The 26,590-nt window shown below is 36.1% G+C and overlaps 1 protein-coding gene and 1 pseudogene across 2 annotated transcripts in view; one reads left to right on the top strand and one right to left on the bottom strand.

Annotated features, from left to right (window-relative positions):
- Positions 1-101: 101 nt before the first annotated feature.
- Positions 102-6,246, bottom strand: LOC107574709 (abhydrolase domain-containing protein 2-B-like; annotated as a pseudogene).
- A 4,157-nt stretch (positions 6,247-10,403) lies between these two features.
- The window catches only part of LOC107574680 (lactadherin-like), a 25,220-nt gene continuing 9,033 nt past the window's right edge, over positions 10,404-26,590 (top strand). For both annotated transcript variants that reach the window (XM_016261120.1, XM_016261127.1), the window contains exons 1-3: positions 10,404-10,603; positions 19,506-19,631; positions 19,752-19,877. In XM_016261120.1, the coding sequence (XP_016116606.1) occupies positions 10,522-10,603; positions 19,506-19,631; positions 19,752-19,877 (334 nt within the window). In that variant the 5' untranslated portion in view covers positions 10,404-10,521. The remainder of the gene's footprint in view (positions 10,604-19,505; positions 19,632-19,751; positions 19,878-26,590) is intronic.

Below are 26,590 nucleotides of genomic sequence, written 5' to 3'. Positions count from 1 at the left end.
TATGCTGACATCACAGTATAGAAAAATCTATGCAAATGACAGCTGGTGAACTTTGGGTTAGTTACAACAGTTATTTGTCTTAACCTCTTTACCATCTCCTCTTGCCAAATATGTTCTTCCACAAGTTTCACTATAACCTTTTCAAAAACATTTTACAAATCCCTCTGTACAGTTTGTCAGGCTTTGTAGCGATACACCATGGACATATGATGCAACTTACGGTAAGTATAATTTATTACCGTATGTGCTTTCTCTCAAATTCCTGCTTGAAGGTCAGAGCAAACTCTAGTGAGTCAGACCTTTAGAAACCATCATCTAACCTCAACTCAAGAATTCCATGAGCAAACAAGAACACCATAAAGTGTTATGCTTAGTGTTGCACAAGGCATTGTTTTCCTGCTGGCATTGCGGCCTGTGTTTCTCCCACTGGCAGATAGTGTTGGCATAACTGACTATGACTTTGTCTATCCAGGAAAGAGGTTGAGGAAAGAGAACAGCGCCTTCAAAGAAGCCGAGATGACCTCCATGTAGTGTCAGTGCAAAGATCACATTTTTTGTGACTTATTTTAGGAACACATCAAAAGTTAACAGCATTAAATATCAATTAGACATACAGTGGGTACGGAAAGTATTCAGACCCCCTTAAATGTTTCACTCTTTGTTATATTGCAGCCATTTGCTAAAATCATTTAAGTTTTTTTTTTTTCCTCATTAATGTACACACAGCACACCATATTGACAGAAAAACACAGAATTGTTGACATTTTTGCAGATTTATTAAAAAAGAAAAACTGAAATATCACATGGTCCTAAGTATTCAGACCCTTTGCTCAGTATTTAGTAGAAGCACCCTTTTGATCTAATACAGCCATGAGTCTTTTTGGGAAAGAGGCAACAAGTTTTTCACACCTGGATTTGGGAATCCTCTGCCATTCCTCCTTGCAGAGCCTCTCCAGTTCTGGCAGGTTGGATGGTAAACGTTGGTGGACAGCAATTTTTAGGTCTCGTTTGCTCTGACATGCACTGTGAGCTGTGAGGTCTTATATAGACAGGTGTGTGGCTTTGCTAATCAAGTCCAATCAGTATAATCACACACAGCTGGACTCAAATGAAGGTGTGGAACCATCTCAAGGATGATCAGAAGAAATGGACAGCACCTGCGTTAAATATATGAGTGTCACAGCAAAGGGTCTGAATACTTAGGACCATGTGATATTTCAGTTTTTCTTTTTTAATAAATCTGCAAAAATGTCAACAATTCTGTGTTTTTCTGTCAATATGGGGTGCTGTGTATACATTAATGAGGAAAAAAAATTAACTTAAATGATTTTAGCAAATGGCTGCAATATAACAAAGAGTGAAAAATTTAAGGGGGTCTGAATACTTTCCGTACCCACTGTATACTCAGAATGCTCAATAATCCATCCAAATTTATATACAAGGCTACAAAGACTTCTGTTGTGGCCTCTTTAAAAATGCATCAACTTTAAAGTTCTGTTGAAGCTCAAGGGAAGGAGCTGAAGATCAGGTGACCCATATTTCCCTAGTGCAAGGCAGTTAGGCTCGTTAATAGGGGTTCGCTGTAGGGTCTTTCACCTGAGGCTGAAGAAAGAAGCTGAAGGCAGTAATCTGATAAATAATCACAGAGGGAAGGATCAGATGGCCCTGATAAATTCAGCGCAGGTGTCCAATGCAGGATCACACAGCGGTGCTGAGTCTTAATGGTCGCCTAAAAGCACTATTAGGCCATAATAGTGACGTGTGACTTTTTTTTTTTACACTCCTTTGGTCTGTCCTTTGTTTAATGGTTTCTTTTTTGCTTGTTAATAGCCACTTGACAAATCCATTAACTTCCCAGTAAAGATGGATAAAAATGGAAAGTAATAGATAGAATAGTAAAAATCGAATAATATAAATTTTTATATTATCTATATATATAGCTAGTGTGCGAGGTATTGTCAGCAGTGACTGGTGGACTAATGGATCATCTAAAGAGTTCATCAAGAGTAGAGGAACACTGATCTGATAAAAGAGACATAAGATTATTGTTATCAAAAAAACAAATATGAAAAAAACAGTATGACTTAAAGGTGGGGTAAGCGATTTCTGGTAGCCAATGTTGACATTTGAAATCACCAAAACACAAACACCCCTACCCCAAAAGAGTCTCGCCCCTATTTCGATAGCTCCGCCCCACACATACGTATGCAACCCAGGCAACGATTAGTTCTGTGAAACAAAGCAAAAGCAATGTTACACCGTGTCTACACCGGACGCGAGTGGCGCGGCGCAACACAATACTATTAAACTCATTATAATCAGTGACGCTGTCTACACCATAGCTAGATATATATATATATCTATGGTCTACACTGGATGCGGCGCTGCACGACACGACAAATCCCTCACAGAAAACAGCTGCTGCGTTCTATTCATGACGTATTGACACAAATTTCAAATGATTTTCAACGGTCGCTTTGTCGCTTCCAGTGTATTAGACAGACTTTAGCTGTTGCGGCACAGACACGGTGTAACAGTATTGCCTTAAGCCTTCTTTTGTTCCGCAGACGTTTTCCTCTTTTGTTTTTATCCACCATCTCTATCTTTCCGTCGCTCGGCTCGCTAATGTCAGTCCTGTGCACTGAACGCTCTCTCTCCTCCACATCATGAGTAGTCATGCCTCTTACTGCTGATTGGCTACAAGTTTGTTTTGCTAGTCGGCCCGAATCAGTTTTCTAATGCGTTTTTGAAAAATCGCTTACCCCACCTTTAATATATCTGGCTTTCAACAATATTACTTTCATTGTGAATATAATGCACACAGCTTTCCTTCTCATAGTCCCTTCTTTATGGAGTTGTGTCCATGAACCTTCCTAATAGATACATACATTTTGAAAATAATCATTATGTGAACTTAAGATGCAGTCAGAATTGTCTCATGAAAGCTTTTAAAGTACCTCATAATGTTGTCATCAATCTGCATGAGTGAAGTGGCCGTATACAGCCAGCTGAGGATTTTGCTAGAGCTCATACCAAATAAACTTGCCCTACAGAATAGATTTACTAGACTCAGTTTCACATGGCCAGTAAATATAGGATATATAGGGATTAGGAATATCACAATTCTCAATATAATATTGAACCGTTCGGCACGACACCCACGGTTCAATACACGATTGTGAATTGCGTTTTTGCTTTTAAATCATTTCTGTGCATTTTATTTCTCTCTGAATCGGCTCTGTTTGTGTGCCAGTGAGTCTACGCGATGAGATGAGCAAACGCCTCCCGGCTTATAATGTGCATTTTAAAAAGCAACACACGCCGAACATCTTCCCTTCTGAGAAGCGTTTCTAAACCTGTTGTCCAACAAGAAAGCATTATACCATGGTTTTACTCCACAACATCAGTGGAGTACGGAAGTTCTAAGCGGCCATGCATTATTTTTTTCCCTTCTTGTTTTCTCGTTATAACGACTTAATTTTCTCGTTATCTCGACATAACGAGAGTTGTTTTCTCGTTATAACGACTTATTTTCTCGTTATCTCGACATAACCAGAGTTGTGTTCTCGTTATATCGACATAACCAGAGTTGTTTTCTCGTTATAACGACTTAATTTTCTCGTTATCTCGACATAACGAGAGTTGTTTTCTCGTTATAACGACTTAATTTTCTCGTTATCTCGACATAACGAGAGTTGTTTTCTCGTTATAACGACTTATTTTCTCGTTATCTCGACATAACCAGAGTTGTTTTCTCGTTATAACGACTTATTTTCTCGTTATCTCGACATAACCAGAGTTGTTTTCTCGTTATAACGACTTATTTTCTCGTTATCTCGACATAACCAGAGTTGTTTTCTCGTTATAACGACTTATTTTCTCGTTATCTCGACATAACCAGAGTTGTTTTCTCGTTATAACGACTTATTTTCTCGTTATATCAACATAACGAGAGTTGTTTTCTCGTTATAACGACTTATTTTCTCGTTATATCAACATAACGAGAGTTGTTTTCTCGTTATAACGACTTATTTTCTCGTTATATCAACATAACGAGTCATATTGATTCAAGCATTTAACATTTATGAATGAATTAAATGTTAGTAGCCTAATAAACAATACTGTACAAATTATAGCGATCATGAGGTCGGTCATATTCTATCCCAAACGCGTACAGTAAAGTGGACATACAGTATAGCCTACAACACCCCATCAGTTATATTCAGGTCAATAGTGCCACCTGTTGGCGCAGTTTTGTAACTTAGAGAACAACTTTTTTTATGTCGAGATCACGAGAAATTAAGTCAACGAGAAAAGTCATTATAACGAGAAAGCAACTGTAAATATATTCTATACTGTAATAAAGGCTATGTCGATTAGCAATGGATTACAAATATACTTAATAAATAAATACTAAATAATTAAATATACTTGTGGCTTCCAGTATGAATGAAACAGACATTACATGTGTCTATAACGCTCAATAATGGCCAATTTTGAGTAAAAATAGGAAAAATAATACTTCACTCAAAAGAAATTTGAAGTAGACATATGATGTCCATGTATTTTTTTCCAGTGTACAGGATTTTTTTTGTTAATTTGTTTTAAAAATCGCATTAGAATCCGCAAATCGAAGAACTTTTTTTTTTTTTAAAAGCCAACCCGAACTGAATCGAACCAAACCTAACCTAACCGAAAAGCGGGATTAAAAAAACGAGGTATAACTGTTGCATCCCTAATTAGGATATAAAAAAATTGGTTTCCACTGGTTGTCAGTCATACAGTTTAGTGGATGCCCTGACTGACCAACTACAATCAAGATATGTCACAAAAATAAGGATACTTACCTGTGAGATAGAATGATTTTTTTCATGTTGTCTGCCATGAGGAAGTTGTACAGCCTCCTACACTGATCCCACTGTAGAAACGTCTCCTGAGCCCTAAAGACAAGCAAATAAAACAGAAAACCAAGTAGTCAAAATCACATAAATTATTTGTAATTGTACATTAAGTGCATAAGTTAAAAATACATATATATATATATATAATAAAATATGATCATTTAAAATGTTTTCAATGATTACATATAGTGTATATTAAATATTGCAGTATTATATAATATATTTAATATGATAAATATATACACACACACATATAGTATATTAAATATTATATTAAACAAGTATAAAAATTTATTTATCAATTATAATTATAATTCTGTGTTACAATTCTAAAGAATCTAAGTGTGTGTGCACCTAGTATTCCCTACATTATGGGGACCATATATATATATATATATATATATATACATATTATTTATTCATTTTTTAACAAAAAAACTAATCTTATTATAATGAAATTGTAACCAACTGTCTGGTTGTTTTTCACAAGTATGCTTGTTTCATAACAAACAAGCATGCTTGTCACACATGGCTTACCGTACGTGAACATCCTCTGAGAAGTCAGCTCGATGTTTGGTAGCGCTCCAAGATGGTTCAGAACAGCGCACCTGTAGCCTTGTTTCTGTGAATAATCCACAAAGGTCCGTATATAATGCTTCTCACTATGTTACCGATCCCAGGACAGATCACCATGGTGATGTCATCTGTGATGGGACAGAGACAGATCAACTCTAGTGAAAGAATGAGCAACACCTTTGCCTATCCAGAGGAATCGTCTTAATCATAAACACCCTAAGTGGATGAAAATGTCAGACTACAAGGTCTAAAAACGCAAGTAAGCATCATAAAAAAGATTATTTGTGCTTAATATTTCAGTCTTTTTGAACCATATCTCTGTGTATATTTTTGGATCAAGATTTCCTTTTTGGGGTCAAATATCCCTTTATTGCAAAACCCAAGCTCACCTCCAGTACTGTGGACGCTTTGTGGCTCAAACAGGTCAAAGGTGGCAGTGGCTCCATCTGACATGGGCAGGTACTTATGCAGCACACAAGGTTTTGGGGATTTTACCCTTCCCATCTTCCCATAAAGAGCAGTCTGGAGATGTCCACTCTTTAAAGCTTTCTAGGCAGCAGCACTCACTCTTTGGTTAGAATGGGGCAAGACTTGAGCAGGTAGCGACTGAGAGGGGTATCTTGACAGGTGATGTCAGGGGACACTTCAGGTTCAGGCTCCGCACTATGACATACAGAACCGTGGCTACAGCAGCCAGCTTCATGCCATCAAACATGGCAGGCATCTCAGGAGATATGGTGCGGATGTCTGCCTCCACTTGGGCACTCATGGTGGATTAGTCTACTGATGGCTGATTTGAGGAAATAATAACAATAAGGAAAAAGAAAATGTATTAATAATTTAACTTATAATAACTTTTAAAGTGCAAACATGAATATTTACATATTTCAAATATCACTTATACATTGTTCAGATAAAATGGAATAAGCCCAAGTAAATAAGCATCTCGATATTCATAAAACTGTATGTGTAAAACTTAAATGTCAAATAAATAATTTTCTAAATAACTTTAAAAAATAATGTCACTGTTTTTTTTGTAGAAAATATTAGAAGTATTTTTCAAACATGGATACAAAGATTACATATATAAGAACTTGACACTTAAACTAGATAATATTCCTTCTTTTTATAATATCAGACATTACTTGTTGTTGACCTATATATACACACACCTAGCGTCCTAGGGAGCGTCCTAGGCTGTTTCGCACTGATGGCCTGCACCCCAGCAGAGTCGGGGCGGAGCTCATGTCGGACAACATCTCCAGGACGCTGCGCTCCATGTGACTAGTAAGTCAAATCTCAAATAACTGCCCTGATGACTTGTGTTCTACCCGCTTAAATGATAGAAGTACTTGCGCTGTCCAATCTATAAAGACTGTGTCTGTTCCCCGAATAGTGAGGTCAAAATATAAATTTAATGCAGGATCTAGAAAAAATCTGATCGTGATTAAACCAGAACAATTTAAAATAAATGAACAAAAAACATTTTTAAAGTTTGGGCTCCTAAACATTAGATCACTCTCACCCAAAGCAGTTATTGTAAATGAAATGATCACAGATAATCGTTTTGATGTATGTTTCACGTGTATTTTGCACTGCTTATAAGACAATACAGGACGCGTTGAGCAATTTATGCATTTCTTGTACGCTATGCTATAGTAGAATATAACGAGCCTATAAAATCGAATTCTTAGCATGCACAGTTATGCAAAAAGAAAACACTGCATACCTTGGCTTCACAGTCTTCCGCTGTGCCGCTGCTCTTGACATCTTCACTGTACAGTACTCAGAGACATCAGACGACTTCAAACGACATGCAGCGTGCCTCGTCATTCACTTTACACCCAGCAACTGGAGCGCGTCTTCATTCGTGCCCTCTGATTGGAGCAGCGTTGGTTCCAGCACCATCACTGTGCGCTAGAATGACAATAGCGTCAACTTCACTGTCATTCAATAGCTGTTACCTGAAGTGAGCAAAAGGCACAAAGAAATAACACTTAAGTTTAAGTATGGCTACTGTGCTAAATTTTTACTAAAGGAGAAGTCAAAATATTGGGCCAAAAACATAGCCTACTTAAGTGAAACAAAAAACAAACAAAAAAAGCTTTCAATACGTAATTGTACTTAAGAAGTTTTATTTTTATAGAAACTTTCCACACGCTCAAGGTCGCTTAAAGCATTACAAGGTCGCTTACTTAAACGTTTAAAGTAAAAGTAAGCTTTTAACTTGAAATGTATGAATAACTTTCAACGTGATCAATCTCCTTTGTTCCACAGAATAGAATACATAAAGGTGAATATTCACCTAACTAAATGATAGATAAATAATGTTATTCCTTTTAACGTCTTTACTGGACATGTTTGTTTGTTTGTTTGTTTGTTAGCCTACGTATAATTTAATTTTAACATATCAAAATAATGACCTGCTAATAAATGTTATTCCTTTATACGCATTTACTGCACATGTTGCATTTAAATTCATTTTAACCACCCAGAACTAAAATGCTTAAAATAGAGAGGAAAATCCCATATTCTAAATATAAATAGACTAAGTAAATAAATAATGAAAGCGATAGATAGATAGATAGATAGATAGATAGATAGATAGATAGATAGATAGATAGATAGATAGATGATTCGTGGTTGATTTAATAGCCTATGGCTTCATATGAACAGTGTGCTGATTGATCATTTCCACAAGATGGCAGGATACAATTGAAAACACACACCATGCCATATCTGGAGTAAGTTGTTTACAGTTTCCATGTATTAGTAGCTACTTTCGTCAGAGTGGTATGTCCTCACAGAAATTCAGAGAATTGGAGAGAGCAGATGCAAAATTGACAACAGCAGTGGACCAACAGTCCAAAAACATCTGGAAGACTCAATATATAGCTATTACACGGCAAATTCCAAGTAGGGCCAAATGCGCTCTTTAATGCACAGCTGATTTGATCCCCCTTATAAATGATTGTATTATTTCCCGTAAGTGCCATAAATGAAACTCAGTTAGTCACTCTAAATGACACTAAATAAGATATTTTGTGAGACAACCAGGATCTTAACATGTCTGATGTTTAAAATCCAGCTCCATGATTTCCCCACAGCCGACATCCATTATGTTATTAGAGATTAGTGGCTCTGCTGGAGGAAAATCAACCTCACTTTGTATTCAATCAAATCAAGTGGGACTGGCTAAAGTGTCTAGAGGAGCATTTAGACATGAGCTCTTAAGGGCCCCAGCAACAGAGCCAAGAGAGACATTAATAAAGCTATTTTTCATTAAGCATAAAATTAAATCTAGTGGTGCATGAACATTTGGTTTTCTCCTTAAACTTTTTGACTTTGTGAAGTCCTTTCAAGTTTGGGGTTAACTAACATACCTTTTCTCTTTCTATATTTCTAATTTACTGGATCTTCGCGTTTACATTGTCCAGCAACTTGCATTTAGCTGTATATACACAAAAGCACAAGATACTAAAAGAAAAGCATGATGCGCGCAGATCACAAATTGACCATCACCCACACATTTGCATCGACCTGCATTCATAAATGGATCTTAGAGCAATACACCCACTACCTTTACCTTACAAACAAATTATGCAGAATGCAGCATTTGTTTGTCACAGCCATGATTTCCCCACAGCCGACATCCATTATGTTATTAGAGATTAGTGGCTCTGCTGGAGGAAAATCAACCTCACTTTATATTCAATCAAATCAAGTGGGACTGGCTAAAGTGTCTAGAGGAGCATTTAGACATGACTCTTAAGGGCCCCAGCAACAGAGCCAAGAGAGACATTAATAAAGCTATTTTTCATTAAGCATAAAATTAAATCTAGTGGTGCATGAACATTTGGTTTTCTCCTTAAACTTTTTGACTTTGTGAAGTCCTTTCAAGTTTGGGGTTAACTAACATACCTTTTCTCTTTCTATATTTCTAATTTACTGGATCTTCGCGTTTACATTGTCCAGCAACTTGCATTTAGCTGTATATACACAAAAGCACAAGATACTAAAAGAAAAGCATGATGCGCGAAGATCACCAATTGACCATCACCCACACATTTGCATCGACCTGCATTCATAAATGGATCTTAGAGCAATACACCCACTACCTTTACCTTACAAACAAATTATGCAGAATGCAGCATTTGTTTGTCACAACAATCCGCTTTATCACGCTATCAGCATTAAGCTGGTCCTAGCTGATGTTTAAATAAACACTTCTAACAAGCCTTAATCATGCATTCAGAAAAATCAACTCCTTATAAGATCTTTAAAGAAATTCTGATAATTCTGAATAACTTATTCACCCCACTTTTGTTATTTATATAGTGGATCGGAAAGACAGCCTCATTTACTTTCATTGCATGAAAAATATATAACAAGAGTGAATGGTAACAAACACATACACACAACGTTCCCCTAACGTTCTTATTTGGTTCCTCTTTGGAACCGGAAAATAAGGTTTTGGGAACGTTCTGTTTTTTTTTTAAACAAAAGCTAACCTTCCCAAAACTTACACGGAACGTTTTGTGTAAGTTTTGGGAAGGTTAGCTTTTGATTAAAAAAAAAACTGAGATTAATGATTCGTTTTAGGTTTTATCTCTATAACCAAAAGCCAATGCTCCCAGAACATTCTGAGAAAAACAGCTGGATGTAGAAGAAAGAAAGTTATAAGCCTACAGGTTTGAAACGACATAAGGGTGTGTAAATATTTTTCATTTTTTTGCTGAACTATCTCTGAAAACACGGCAAAATGCCTAAAACCATCAAATGTAAACCGAGCTGTTTTGTTACTCTATCAAGTCAATCAATGCGCCCAGTTATCCGCGCTAATGACTACCCAAGGGGCGGGGTCATGGGCGGGGCTATATTTTAAAAACAGTATGTAATTGGCTAAGAGCAGAGATACACGTGGGAGCACATATTGTCCCTCTCTCGCCTCTAATCTTGCCTATAGTCATAACGGCGAACGGATTCATACCGAGCGGCTCCTGAGACAGACGAGAAGTTCACCGAAGAACAACAATTCGGCACCATGAGAACTTTCTCAAGCTTGTTTGTTAGTTTGCCACTTTTCGCGGCGTGTCTTCTTGCTGTTTCGGTCTCCACTGCGAGCGGTAAGTTTTTTGTTTTCGTCTGTGCATTGAGCGCTACAAAAAAACAGCATGGCAAACTACATTTATAAACAAAGAAGGTGAAAGGCTATGGTCCTTATTAGTTTGATGTGAAACGTTTTAAATGTCAAGACACCAGACAGCTTTTTTCTTTTGTGTGTTATGTAGCCTATATTACACCTGAGTTTTTACTTTCATACATTTAGTAATGAATGAATGATGTTTACTGTCCATTCTTACACTATCGTCTTGTAAACAAGTCTTGGAGGCTTCACTTTATGAAAAGTCCCTGTGGTCATCTAGTTGATGTCTCTGTTCGACCAAAATGTTTGTTATTCGTGTCTGTACTTGCGTTTAACGCCTTGGGGTCTCTGCTTTATTCTTTTGTTGTCACACTAGTGTATACAAAACATCATGTCCTGATTTCAATCCATTGCCAGTGACCTACAGGCTTGCACATACTTTTATAGCTGCATGGTCCAATGTGGAAGACCATTTGAGCACCAATTTCATGCCTTGGCCACTCATGTATGTTAAGATTTTTTTGACAGCATGTCTAAATTAATTTCCTCCATAGACCCTGAACAAACAAAGGGAGATTACTTTTTTTGTACTGCCAAGTGTTGTTTTGTAATGTCTAGATTTCTGTAGGTTTTGTTTAAAATATTTAATTGGCCCAATTACTCATTTTTTGCCTCCACTGATGTTGATACTTGTTTAAGAATACACTTCCCCATCTGCCATTGAGCCTCAAGCCATGATCTGGCTCCAGTCTGAAGGTGTGGCTCAAGTGACCAAATCACTGAGTCACTTCCAATGAATGTGGCCACTTTAATATGCAGCGGAGCCCAACAAGGCCAGGGCACTTCCTGCCTCTAATGACCAGTGCAGCAGAACAGGTTTTCGCAAACCTTTGGAAAATGCATCCTCTTTCCTTCAGAGTTTCATTTATTGTAATGTTGACTGCTTCTTGAATGGTTTGTGGTAGTTTTCCAGAGAGTTTTCCATGTCAAAGCATTTTCCGTGAAGTTTTCAAATGGTTCAGTTGTCGCCTCCTTGATCTTCTTCATTCACACCTTAAAGGGGTCCTATTATGCTTTTTCACTTTTTGAATTTTAGTCAGTTCGTAGTGTGTATGTTTGGCCATAAAAAGTTACAAATCTCAAAGTCCACTCCACTATTTCGTTAAAAAAAAAATCCCTTTTCAAGAACTACAACGAACGGCTCATTTGGACTACAGCGTTGTTTTCCGGGTTTTGTGATGTCACAAAGCAGTCCATTAGAATATCATTCAAATAATTTCTGCCTACGGAAATTCGAATGGTTGGGGGGTGGGGAGGGGAGAGGTCGTGGTTAAAACGCTTGGTTGAGTGCATCAGACAAGACGACAACGAAGTGCTGCTGTAGTGTCAAGTTTTCGCAAGTTATACACATGCACCTGAATAATTATGTATGTTACGATTATGAAAACGTTTTTATAATAAATTGCTGACAGTACAATACTGGACAATGATGTAATCTGCAGAATTTACACTTCAATTATGAGACTACAGTGTTTCCCATACATTGAATGCAGGTGAAGGAAACCGACTGTCTTCAGAAATGTATTTTAATTTCATCTTGCATGTAATGTCTGATAAAGCAGCGTTTGTGAGCGGAGCGCTGCTTTGTGTACAGCCATTACCGGGGAAACTTTGATCTCTACCACTCCAGCAGCGCCTTCTGCTGGCAGAGAATGAATTTGCATATATATGCTGCCACAAATAGAGTCTGTAAGCTTGTAAGTCTAGAGTTAGTCTGTGGGAAACACTGGACTATGGTATAAATAAATTCAACTGTATAACAGTTTCACTGCAATTCATGTTATAATGTTAGAATTAAAGAACAATAAACATAATACATATGCACTTATCTGTACATAGTAAATGCAGTTATTTTTAAGTGGTTGTTGACATCCTATCTAGAATGTGATTTAGCCAGAAACAACAACAACAACAACAACAATGTTACCACTCTAATATGTCTTGCAATATCTGTGCATGCAAAGGTTCTGCGCAATCCTCTTGTTCAATATTCTCGGGGTCTGAATCCGGCTCAACCGGAACTTGCTGCTTTGGCAAGGGGCGTGGCAGTACTGAAACGCTGTTCCCCAATCACAACGCACTGGGACAGCTAACCAATCACAACACATTTCGTTTTTTGAAAGGCGGGCCTTCATCAAACCCGGTGCAGTTAAACAAAAAGTTCATTCAGAAAAGAGAATTTTGCTCATTATTTGCTTATCATCTTGTCTATCCAACGACTGTGGTATTTCTGTCTTCCATGGAACTTAAAGCCAGATGTTTACCAGTTGCTCTTTTCTTTTCAATGAAAGTGAATGGTGACCAGGACAAAGAGTAAAAGTATATGACATGTGCACTGTATTCCAAATCTAGTAAGAAAATAAGAAAAAGACCGACATTTTGTTGTTATTGACTGATAAGCTTCTCTGCGCAGCTCACAAATCTCATTCAAATTTGAATATTCAAACGTGGCACAAAATATGTCACACCAGGTTTGACATCAAAGATGCCAACCATTATTAGTACTAAGGGATCTAGTAATAGTTCACAAGGCATGGCATTTGAATATGAGTATATTCAAATACAATTAATGAGACCTGAGATCTACAAAGAAGATTTTCATTGAATAATGACTTTGATATCAGTCTGTTCCTCACACAAATCTATATTATGGCCTCAAAAGACTTGGAATATAGTTGTATGGACTAATTTTATGATGCATTTAGGTGCATTTTGGAGCTTGACATCTGCTGGTCACCATTCAGTGTCAGAGTGTGCAAGAGAACAGCATCAACAAAACGCCTAACATTTCTTTTTGTGTTCGACTAAAGAAATAAATCATACGGGTTTGAAACAACATGAAGATGATCAAATGATGACAATTTTCATTTTTGAGTGAATTATCCCTTTAAAAGTTGAGAGTTGTTTGTCTTTCTTATCGGATTGAGAACGTAAACAGCTTTGGATTGAAGCTGCAATCTCAAGCTGATCTAAGATCAGCACTCATCCATCAGAATCTTGATGGATCTCCAAAAAACTGCTTAAAATCAGCAAATAAAGACTAGGGATGCACCGATATGAAAATTTTGGCCGATACCGATAATTATTTATTTTTGAAAGCCGATAACCGATATGTTGGCCGATAAATCTATATCCAAATTTTTATATACTTTTTGAGAGCCTGATTACAAAAAAGGTCTCGTCATTAAAAACCACTTTTATCAACACAGCCCAGGCCTCTTAGGTCAGCTGACGGAGAGTACGCTAATTATAGCGACCACACAGCCTCCTGCTTTTCACTCGCTCTCTTTTGCAAGAATGTGTTTGCAAGCCGTTCAAAAGCTGTCGCGTGGCCCGTGCCATCTGGCAGCGGGGTCTTCCCCTCCGGGGATGGGCTCATTTGTCCTGACAACTCCACTTCTAATAGCAGTCCAATGAGGGCTGGTTCTCCTGTGATTAATTTTCAATAAGCCCTAATCAATGTTTCATTCATACATTGGCATTTCTCATGGCATCCATACATTGGCAACATGGCATTTCTCATTTCGCTCCATCTTGGTCTCATGCTCCATTTTCCAATCTGGTGCGTTGAATTTTTAAAAGAGCATATTCCGACACTTGACAGGAAACTGTTGTTACTATATTTTGAACAAATACACTGCACTGGATTTATGACAATTTTGAATCCGTGGCTTGGGTGTAAAACGCGTCAAAATATTATGCTTTACATTATAGCAGTTCCAAGTAAGATTAATTATAAGCCTATGTTGCCTTAGAGAATGGCTGTTTTCTCTGTACGCCAGAGTGTATTTTTAGTCTTTGTAGGTTATTTTTAAGAACAGATGGCTGTGGTGTTCTGGAGAAATGCCTTTAGTTTACAGAAATCTTACCTGAAGATGCAAGCTCACTGACAGTTTACCCAAAAAAAAGTAGTTTATTGGTCCAAGAACAGTATGTTTCTTATGTGCAGACCATATCTTTATAGGTCATTTGCTTGGTCATTAAGAGGTGCAAGCTGCATGGCTCAGTGCTTTGAGCTGTTCTGGGAGTTTTAACGTGGGATTCAGTGATGTAGGAACATGAGGTTTGGAACACAGAGTTCCCCAGGGCCGTATGAAGGCATCTTAAATGATGTGCGAATGACCGCATAGCTGAGGAAACACACCTAAACACATGCATGTTCACACCAGCAGTAATGTGGAGTTATAAATCCAGGACACCTTTAGCGTACAGTGTGAAGCTAAGCCGTAAAGTAAGTTCCAAGGGAGGCTTAAAAGGTAAACTAACACTTTGGGCTTCTAAATATACACAAAGGTTGCAACACAAATCAACACCAAGACACAGATCACCAATTTTTAACAACTTAAAAGGTTCTGTTGCATTACTTGGATGTTGTACTTGTATGCATATTTTATCAGTGTCAAGACTTAAAAGTGCACGGCACAGTTTTTCTCCATTTTTTGTTTCTTGAATTGCTCATTTTAAGCCCACTTATAATTTTGGAGAAGTTTATTAGAGTCAAAATGAGCTGTTTTGTGCTGCTGTGTATTCTTAGAAGCATTCTTCATGTTTGATTAACTATTATATTATTATTATTATTTATTATTATTATATATTCTGCATATTCATTTTCACACTTTCACATTTTTACACTTTTTTTACATTTAGATTGCATGCCATCATCTAACTTTTTCAATTAAACTTTAAAACAGCTACCAATAATTTAATAACACCGTTTAATTTCAAAACTAATTTCATAAACTTTTTTTTTCATACGGTAAATTTTAATGTTGTGATTTTCTGATGTTTGTGATACACTTGCAGCATAAACAATTTTGATATAAAACCTTTTTCCCCCCATTTTTAAAGATTTATTTTTTATTTATTTAGACAAAATATAGAAATTAAAAATTTGTGATAGTTAGTACTGTCACAAATTTGTTGTGAGTTGTGAAAGTTAGTACTGTCTTAAAAAAAATCTAGGAAATTGTGTCCCAATATGTGATTTATTTTAAGAACTTTACAATGTCACTAAATTACCAGTATCAAACCTATAAAAGTCTTTAGCCTATAAACATTGAGTGATCTGCATAGTACAGTTGCATTTCCTGTCATTAGTGAATCCCCTAAAATCAAACTGGGATCGGCATGTAGGTGTGTTGCGTTTGCGTGCTCTCACATGCACGTGTGCAGTGTTTTGGTTGTCCTCCAGTCTGTTGTTTTTGTTTTGCACCTGTTGCTAATATGACAGTCAAGGGTTCTTTTGTTGGCCAAGTGTGCGTGATCCGCTCAGCAGATTGTAGCTGAATGACTCCTCATGCCGATGACTCCTTTCTAAAGCCCTTCCCTATAATTTTTAACTGTTATTAGTTATTATATAGTTGTTGTACTCATAAGATTGCAGATCAGGTCATGCTTCTTTTTTTAAATGACTCAAGTGACGTCCCAGATATATGAAATGAAGGAGCGAGTGGTTTTATGGTTTATTCAGTTATTTTCAGTTTTGAACCGTTCATTTTGGTTCTTTTAGTAAAAAAAATTAGTATTTTTCTGGCTAACCATAATAGTAGCACATCAAATGTGTTTGTTATTGGACTGTTTACTTCAAGTTGTTTAAAAATTTTAAAGCTGAAGACTGTAATTTCTGTGCCACTAGTATCACCAAAATGAATTGCAAAAATATTGTAACAAGCCGGCCTTTGGTTTCAGTGGTGCCCCAAACTCATTCCAAAATTCCTATTTTTAGGCGTATCCCTTTAAGCCTGCACATTTTCAATATCAGTGCAGTCACAAAAAGTTGTTTTGACCATACTGAGATTGGGTCAATAGCATGTTGGTTATTACTCATTTTCTGAGTTGGCTCAGCACTGCCCGCTTGTTTTTTCAGGGTCACAGTTGCCTGGCCAAATTCCATTTCTGCTTTCTTTGTCCCTGTTTGCGTGCCTCATTTGTGATGGAGCAGCGAACAATAACATAGTAGCCTGCCTTTACACGTTTAACTCCGAGAAAGACCATGTGATATAGTGCCTAAAGCCATCTATCCGAAAGCCTGTGGCAGAATAATCAGCTTCCACTCCGATTTCAGAGCTTTTGCTGATCAAATGGCCAGCTCAGCTAATGAGAAGCTGATCAAATGTTTCACTTCATCAAACCGATTTGCATTCAGCTGATGTGTTCACTTCTGTCTAATGGCCTTCCAGAACATATTAGATCAACATTGAGTTCTCTGACAGTTAAACTAGGTTAAGTGTAGCTGGTAAATGTTAGATGATACAGCTTGATGTGGATTCCCTGACATGAATTATTATCCGTACTTTTTAGTTTTCATACATATATTCTCAGAAACCTCATGTCATTCCAAACCTGTATGTTTTTTTTTTTCTTCACAAAAAGAGATGATCATGCTGCTCTTTTCCTTACAATGAAAGTGAATGGTGGGTAAAGAACCACTTAAAAATAAAATAATAAATAAATGCTAAATTGAATATTTTAAACATAAAAACATCAATAGATAAATTACTTTTTAAACTAACATTTAAAATGGTTAAAATTCATGTTTTAAAATTGTTAAATATAACAATAAAACTAAATTAATCCATTTTTTATTTGACACACAAATACACATTTAAAACAATTGATTTAATTCACGTTAAAGCAATAAATTAATACATTTAAAATAATAATTGTTTGTAGGGATGCACGATATATCGGCCACCATATCGGTATCGGCCGATAAATGCTTAAATTGTAATTTGTAAATTGCATTTTAGAAAGGTAAGTGCTTTTCTTTTAAATTTTCCAATCAATTTATTATTATTATTTAAAACAATAAATTATTTATAAAAAATTTTTTTTAATGCTTTTCAGAAGCTTTTGCCAATAAAGTAGTTTTTTTGTTTTTGGCGAAACTTGATTAACTTTACTTTGAGTGTATGGAACAGAGCAGCTTGAACATTCTGCGAAACGTCTTATTTTGCGTTCCACGGAAGAAAGAAAATCACACGAGTTTAAAATGACATGAGGGTGAGTAAATGATGGCACGATTTTCATTTTTGGTAATTTATCCTGTTAGATACAAGAGTTTTCCCACAAAACATGTGCCCATGTCAGCACCTCAAAAAAGCGACATTCCATGCAGATGAACAGCAATGGTTTCTGTTCAGAGTTACATTTCTATGGAAACAAAAGCAGAATTGTGACTAGCAATGAGTTGTGTTTAAAGTTATTAAGCCGCAATGAATTACTTTCAGTTCTCAATTTCCCCTGTCAATTTTGTCATAACTGGTCGGCAAGATAAAAGTAGTTGACTACGAATCCTTCAAGCTATCCATAGACCGTTTCTGTTCCCCATGGAGTTTTCAGTGCTTTTCTGTGATGGATGGGTTGATCTGAGCTGCTAAACAGTTTGTGCCTGGCATATCATATCAAAGGCAATTCCAAGGGATTACATTTTTATTTTTTTGGTTTCCAGGACTAAAATTAGTTTCTTTGAGAAGATTGAAAGGAATTGTGCTTTCAGCCTTCTGGTATTGCATGAAAAGGAGGATGCATTCCATTCCAAAGATAAGCATTGCAATCGTTTGGATAAGAAGGTTTCTGTTTATGCAGGCCGGGACTTTGTCATTATCCCAGAAGCTTCAACCCTGAGTGTGAAGGCTGTTGCTTTTTTTCACAATTAGAGGAGATTGTTCGCCAAATGGTGTCTTGGCGCGAAACAAGTTCACACGGTTGAAACCTGTGGTGGAGCTGCATGAAACGTGGGCTAATTATCATTTCGAGTGCCGTTCACCTCGAATAAACTCTGCTGAGTGTCTCAGTTGTGGTATTTTGGATCGGTGCCAGGGGAGGACACAACGATGCGCAGGAAGTCACTCAAGGAGGTGTTATTTACACAGAGTTGTGGGACTGTGGAAAGTTGTAACTCCGCAAATTCAAGGCCTATATGTGTCAGGCTAAAATTAACATTTAAAGATAGTAACGGCTCCAAAAACTGAAGTTGGATGGTTTTGTTTTTCTGTTTCCATTTCAGCATAGGCATAAAAATGTTAGAGGTGCAGTTTCTTTTGCTTAGTACAGCAAAAAAAAAAAAAATTCTGCCACATTGCTCCCCCTTATGTAGTTCCAAACCCATATACTGTTTTTTTGTTGTTGTTTTTTTCCCCCCCTTTTGAATTTTTTTTTAAAATATCTTACATCGATACATTTTATTACTTACATTGATCCGTTAGGAAGGTCTTAACTCAGTTTATTAAACATTGCATTTCATTTTTTATTTATTATATATTATTTTTATTCTGCTAAATTTCCATGTGCATTTCCATACTTTTTTCCTCAGAGCATTGCTGTCCCACGTAAACATTCCTGACCTTTACAAATAATTTTTGTTTAAACCACAGGACTGCAAAGAAAATTCTAGAAACTACTTCTATTTTTTCTGTAATGCTGCAACCTCTTCAGCAATTTGGGTCATGTCCAAATAAAAACATGACCAAACAGTAAACCCATTGTCTTTTTCACTTCCCTTTTTATAAGAAACAGAAATCTACACCATCAGAGGCGTTTCCATCAGAAAATACTGTTGATGGCATTGTATTAAACCCAAAAGAGCATTATTCATGAAACACAAGATTAATAATTTCTCTGTAATCTATGGATTTGAATATATATATATATATATATATATATATATATATATATATATATATATATATATACACACACACACACGTATATAAAAAAAGTAATTATTTTCATGTTTATTGAATGAGCCCCACTGAGTTTTATTGAAAGTTATATCAATAAATGGATATAATATCAAATCCACTATCTTTGTCTTTTCTCAGCTGACATCTGTGAAGTAAATGTGTGCTTGAATGGAGGAACCTGTGTCACTGAAGCAGGAAAAGATCCCTTTAAATGCATTTGTGCTGAAGGATTCACTGGACCCACCTGCAACGAGACCGATATTGGTAACGGTCTCATCAGTTGTTTATATTTATGCAGGGAAAAAAACTGTTTAGTTTAGTGCAAAGGTTACTTGTATTCATTTCAGCTGAGGCTGTCATTTCTCACATGACCTTTGTTCTCAGGGCCCTGCAACCCTAACCCTTGTAAAAACGATGGCTTCTGTGAGATCAACTCTCGAAGAGGAGACGTCTTCAGCGAATATGTCTGCAAGTGTCCGATAGGCTTCGATGGAATCCACTGCCAGAACAGTGAGTCACTTTTATCCAAACCATTGGATCTGTTTCATGCCAAACATGTAAGTGGTTATCAGGAGACACCACTGAGAATTATGAAAAACTCAATTGCTGTGAAATCAAATTTACATTAGGATTGAGATCACATTTGCATCCAAATGGTAATTAATTAAGCCTGTCACGATGTATCTTTTTGTTGTGCGATATATTGCCCCAGAAATAAATGCGATAAACTATAATATTGTCATTTTAAGACCATTTTATGCCACTGAATAAATAATAATAATATAACAGCATAATAATGCAAGAAGGCCTACACACTTTCAAATGACAAACTTTTAATTCTTAAGTATATCTAGATCATGGAAATTAAGTCAATATATTAGTTACCTTAAAAAACTTGAAACATTTTCTAACAAAAAGTGCAAAGTAACAAGTAGAAAAAAAAGAAAAATTCACAAAGAACTTGTATGGAGATTTTTCCACCTACAGATTTTTCTCTGACCTTCTTTTCTCTGTAAATTAAGGGTGCACACTATTGCTGAAAAACACAATCACTGCTTAGCAGTCAGATGTCTGTATGCACAAAGGCACAGATCCCTAAACAAGGCCATATCTGCAGATGAAACTTTGTTTGTAGAAGCATTTTTCAAATTTGACCTAACACCTTATGACTACACCACGTTATGTACGAGAAGCTGCAAAAGACACAGGCGCAAGTGGAATGCAAAAAACATGGTGACATTAATTTTTATGTAAATATAATGGGCAATATATTGTCACCAAAAATTATTGAGGTCACGTGTATATATTGTGCGATAAGTCGATATATTGATTATTGCGACAGGCATATAATTAATTGACAAATTGTAGCTATAAACTGCCTAAATCATCTGGATTCAGTCAGATTTACTGTATTAAAAATGCTTTTACATTAGTGAAATCTTACGGGCAAAAATGTCCATTGTCTATTTTTAATAGTGTAGCGACATGAAAGCATACACGGCTCACACAGGAGTCACTTTCAAACCGAGTAGTTTTCTGTTGGTCAACATGGCGAATTTGCATTAACAACTTCAACCTGTTTCAAAATGTGTGTGGGGTACTTTTTTGCTCTCAAGCGAAACTCGCGCCGATTACTATTGAAATGACTCAGTTTCTCTGTGAGCACACCTTAACAGTGAATAAGTCGCTCCAGTATTTTTATTTTGCTTTTAAAAGCCAATATTTTAAAAGACATGTAAATAAATAGGCTTAACTTGTCTTAAGCTTATTTGTTTTAGGCCATTTTAGCTTGTTTTATGCCAAGTTCAGTTCTGTATTCAAAGGAAAAAATACAGTAGTTTCACCAGGGTTTACAAACTCCAAAAATAATAATAAGAAAAAAAAAACTTGATTGGCAAATGGATTTGGCACTTTTTTTTCTGAAGTACAATTTAAAATGTAGCATTTAATTTTTTTTAATTATTTTTATTTAAATGAATAACAACCTGTTTGGTTACCATCATTCTTCAAAATATCTTTTTTGTGAGTAAATAACAGAAACTTTAATTTTTGCGTGAACCTTTTCTTTTAAGAAAGAAAATAGGGTCACTTTTGGTCAATTGTCATTCTCCTATTTTCATTTGCAACAGTATTTTATTCATTATTTTGAGGAGTTCATTTTGATTTCACAAATTTGACAAAGTAAACTTGTTCTTTCGCCAGGTAAGAAGTTAATCAGCGAGAAGCGAAAAAAAGCCATAAATCCTTCCAAATTGGAATGTTGCTTTTCAGTGCTATACATTTAAGACAGCATGGATTGTTTAGTTCACCACAGAGACTCCTTCACGTTCTCTCTGATTACGTTGGCAATTATGGCTTCAGTGCCAGATTTCCCGCACTTGATAGCAGGCTTATGATGTTTTGACTGGGTATAGTTAAGCATGCGGGCTCATCTTCAGAGTGTGGCTGGGAATGTGGCTAGATTAGAATGGCACTGACTATTTAGACGCTTCTTAATCCCTCAGGGAGACGTCTAAATCATGCTCGGATGATGGCAAAGACTGTGGAGTACGCAAAGTCGCACACTGTGTATTTTAGTGCCAAACATAGTTGCAGCATGAATTAAAATATGACTGCACACCCACGCTGTCGCACACTAGCCCTGTTGCTGGGGTAAAATGCAAGTGGAGGAGGCAAAGTAAATAAAGTCCGCAAAAATGTTTCAGTGGCAGCATGAAATTTGTCTGAAAGCCCTGCAAAAGGCTGTGAAATCTGTCAAAAGCTTTTACGCAGTGGAGCACTGGTCACATTAGCTGAGCAGATTGAAATAGAAACCTGCTGTAGGGTTTAAATGCAGAGTCAGTGCCTCTTTTGTGTGTCTGCAAGTAAGTCGAAGAGTTAACGAAGTGCTTGATTTCTGAATCTAATGCTAGCTAGCTAAATTGATGCTGCCCTTCTGCCACTACTTTGTAATTTCCCCATTTTCCACTGAATAAAAGCTAGTTTTCTCACTCGAATTTCTCACCTCTAATTGCTGTATTTTTTCAACTAGTGTCTTTATTTTCTGTTTTTCTTGCTAATCTTTCTTAACATTGCGGGTAAGGGATTTTAATGGCCGGTTAGAGCTTTAGCATAAAGCATTTCTTACCAAACTGTGGTCCACAGCAGTATAATATTTATGCTAGTATTTATTAATATTTTAAATTAGCTTTTATCTTTATATTTTTAGTTTGAATTTTAATTTATTTAAATTTAGTATTTAAGTTTAATAAAGGAGATTTTTGTTATACTTTTATTCCTTTATTTTTTTTTACACACTTTTTTTTACCTTTTTTTTAATTTCAGTTTTATTTTTAGTAATTTTTAAATTTAAACTTGGATTATTTCAGTAGCCAAGGCAACATTTCAAAAAAAAATTTTTTTAAGTTTAAATTATTCTTATTTCGACTTTATTTCAACTAATTAAATCTTGTAATAGTAATCGTTTTAATTAACATAAACAACACTGGTCCACAGTACCGGGGCTGATTTAAAAACATAAATAAAATACAGCTACTGTATTGTAAGGGAGGCTGTTTCAAGACAACATTACTGGGAAAAAAAGCTTTCATTTGTTCCTTCTCAGCGTGGTTCAGTCTTTTCTCTTGGATTTCACTGTCACATGTGGAAGTGGAGACCTGCTAACCTTGCATTTTGTTGATTTGGATGATGTTGCAACTGACAGAAGATTGCATTTCACATTATGTAGCTAGATATTGATGTTCTCAGAGTAATACAATGCACTACTGTGTTGAATTGCTTCTTAGTGGGTAGCAATGATTCGCTTCTTCACATTAACATTAGGAAAAAACGCTAACATTTTACAGTTTTATTCTGAGTTGCCAGGCTTGAAATGGGAACTTGAACTGTAAGGCACTTGTGAAAAAGAAGTGTGCAGTAGCCAAGGCAACATTTCAAAAAAAAAATTTTTTAAGTTTAAATTATTCTTATTTCGACTTTATTTCAACTAATTAAATCTTGTAATAGTAATCGTTTTAATTAACATAAACAACACTGGTCCACAGTACCGGGGCTGATTTAAAAACATAAATAAAATACAGCTACTGTATTGTAAGGGAGGCTGTTTCAAGACAACATTACTGGAAAAAAAGCTTTCATTTGTTCCTTCTCAGCGTGGTTCAGTCTTTTCTCTTGGATTTCACTGTCACATGTGGAAGTGGAGACCTGCTAACCTTGCATTTTGTTGATTTGGATGATGTTGCAACTGACAGAAGATTGCATTTCACATTATGTAGCTAGATATTGATGTTCTCAGAGTAATACAATGCACTACTGTGTTGAATTGCTTCTTAGTGGGTAGCAATGATTCGCTTCTTCACATTAACATTAGGAAAAAACGCTAACATTTTACAGTTTTATTCTGAGTTGCCAGGCTTGAAATGGGAACTTGAACTGTAAGGCACTTGTGAAAAAGAAGTGTGCTTAATTGTATTGAATATGCAATTGTAGTGCACTTCCAATCTTAAAAGTATGTTAAAAAAAACTGTACTAGCAGATAATATAATATTAATGAAATAAAAGGCCATTTAAATGTACTTAAAGAGTGTATACTTTCATGACTGTTTCTTAACACAATTTTTAAGTTCTAAGTGGACTTTGTAATGTTTAAAGTTTACCTTAAAGTACATTTTAAGTCATTGTTTTAATAATCTTTTGATGTGCTTCGAAGAAGTACACTTATTTGTGTTGACATGGTGTTGTGTTGACTAACATACTAATGTACGTGTGAAGTACGTAACATAATTGATTATAAATTTACTGCAGTGTGTTATTTGATATTACATTTAAAGTTTGTATATTTTAAATGTACTGAATTGTAACTTCATCATTACAAATGTCAAATGTGGTGTCTCATATCTTAATGCTAGTTTTTGGTTCAGTGCTAAACCCCTAAATATAAAATTAATTGCTAAATATTAAAAGCCACTCGGCTATTTAAAACTGCTTAGAAAAGGTGCTAATTAGCTTGTTAGCAGTTAAATACTTGTAGAGTTCATAATGATTTTGTTAGCATTTAGGTAGTTGACAAATGTTTTTGGAAAGTTGGCTTTGTAAAAAGTTGCTAATTAGCTTGTTAGTGTTATGCTAAGAGCATTGTAGAGTTGATCATATTAGCATTAGCAGTTAGCATGTGGGAGCATTTTGACATTTAAAGCGGTTTAACCCATTGTAGAGTTTACAGTGTTTGCAACATGTGGGTAGTTGACGATACTATTGGGAAGTTGACGTTCTGTTGTAAAACCAAAAAATGCATTTAGCTAATTTTTGTGAGTTTTTATGACAACATATTAATTTAGAGGTTACACAGATTAAGCAAAAAATGCAGCCTGAAATTAATGTAAATACACCCAGCTAGTCATTTTAGGTCAGTCGAGCATGTAGTGATGCTCTTAACACTTACAGGGAACAGGGAAGTGCTACTCGCTAACCTCTGGAGGTTTAGAGGTGTTTCAGTATGTCTGAGCACTGTGTTGGCACTGGACCACTGTGACCGATCACATCCAGTCACGCTCCATATGCACACACCAGATAACCCCACTGATTTCCTTTCCAGTTTTGCTGGAATGTTCTATTTGCCTTTCTTCTGATTGGTGCCATTTTAAAGCTGAAATCCATGCCAGTTCTTTTTCCCCACAACATATAGCGCACTTCAGGTACATGAGGACCATTATACACCGTTGCTCTGCGTCATCATGTTGACCTTTTAATAATTCTGACACACTTGTGTTTGAAGCATGTTGGTGATCTGATCTGGCCCTGTTGCTCATAAATGGATTAGAAACGTCAGCAGGTCTACCTCAGTCTCCTATATCCTCTTAATGAACGACTGTAAGAGCCAGTCGTGCTGAGATTATGCTTTGTCATATGTGGGTTCCCTTTATGTGCCCTCAATTTCCTCTCCGTTCTTTTTTTGAGTTTTTGTTTGAATTTTATATACAGTAATATTGACAATAAGAGCATTGACTCAAAGTATTTGCTCACACCAAAAATTGTAATGACACTGCATTACATCTATGCTATTACATCTGTGCATTACAAAATTTTATTAATATGGTTTATTAGTTTAATTTTAAAATCAAAACAAATGTTTGTTTGTTTTTTTCGGGAATGCCACTTGGTTTGATTTTGTTATATAATTAAGTGATATAAATTTTTATTTTTATCAGGACCACTATATCGTAATTGTTTCATATGAGATATTTTTGAGTTTTTGTGCTTTAAATTGGAGACACTAAACTGTTCAAGCAATAAGAATGTGTTTATATGTTTATTATGGCCAATACATAAATAAATATAGGTGACATTTTTCATTGATTTTTCATGTTACAAACTTCATTTGGAAACCATTTTGCTGAATATATATATATATATATATATTGACATACTTACCTCACCTTTGTCAGACCATAAAGCTATTTTCATTTATATTCCATCTTTTACTCCTCGACAATGAACACAGTACAGGGCTCGCCAGTCACTTGCTAAACTCAAAAGATCAGATATCATTAGCGAGTACATTTTGGAAAGCAACATTTTATTGATGAGCTCAGCAGATACAAACCGAGAGAAACACACACGGCCTCAAAGTGAATTTATTGACAGCCTTACAAAACATGTGAGTCTGTAGTGTGTGTGTAGTGTAGTGTGTACAGTGTAGTGTAGTGTAGTGTGTGTGTGTGTGTGTGTGTGTGTGTATAGTGTAGTGTAGTGTGTGTGTATAGTGTAGTGTAGTGTGTGTGTGTGTGTGTGTGTGTGTGTATATATAGTGTAGTGTAGTGTGTGTGTGTGTGTGTAGTGTAGTGTAGTGTGTGTGTATAGTGTAGTGTGTGTGTGTGTAGTGCAGTGTAGTGTGTGTGTGTGTGTATAGTGTAGTGTGTGTGTATAGTGTAGTGTGTGTGTGTATAGTGTAGTGTGTGTGTATAGTGTAGTGTAGTGTGTGAGTGTGCATAGTGTAGTGTAGTGTGTGAGTGTGTGTAGTGTGTTAGTGTGTGAGTGTGTATAGTGTAGTGTGTGAGTGTAGTGTGAGTGTATATAGTGTAGTGTGAGTGTGTATAGTGTAGTGTGTGTGTGTATAGTGTAGTGTGTGTGTATAGTGTAGTGTAGTGTGTGAGTGTGCATAGTGTAGTGTAGTGTGTGAGTGTGTGTAGTGTGTTAGTGTGTGAGTGTGTATAGTGTAGTGTGTG

Source organism: Sinocyclocheilus grahami, unplaced genomic scaffold, assembly GCF_001515645.1.
Source record: "Sinocyclocheilus grahami isolate Dianchi unplaced genomic scaffold, SAMN03320097.WGS_v1.1 scaffold31.1, whole genome shotgun sequence".
NCBI classification, from domain to species: Eukaryota; Metazoa; Chordata; class Actinopteri; order Cypriniformes; family Cyprinidae; genus Sinocyclocheilus; species Sinocyclocheilus grahami.
This window is presented reverse-complemented; position numbering and strand designations above follow the sequence as displayed.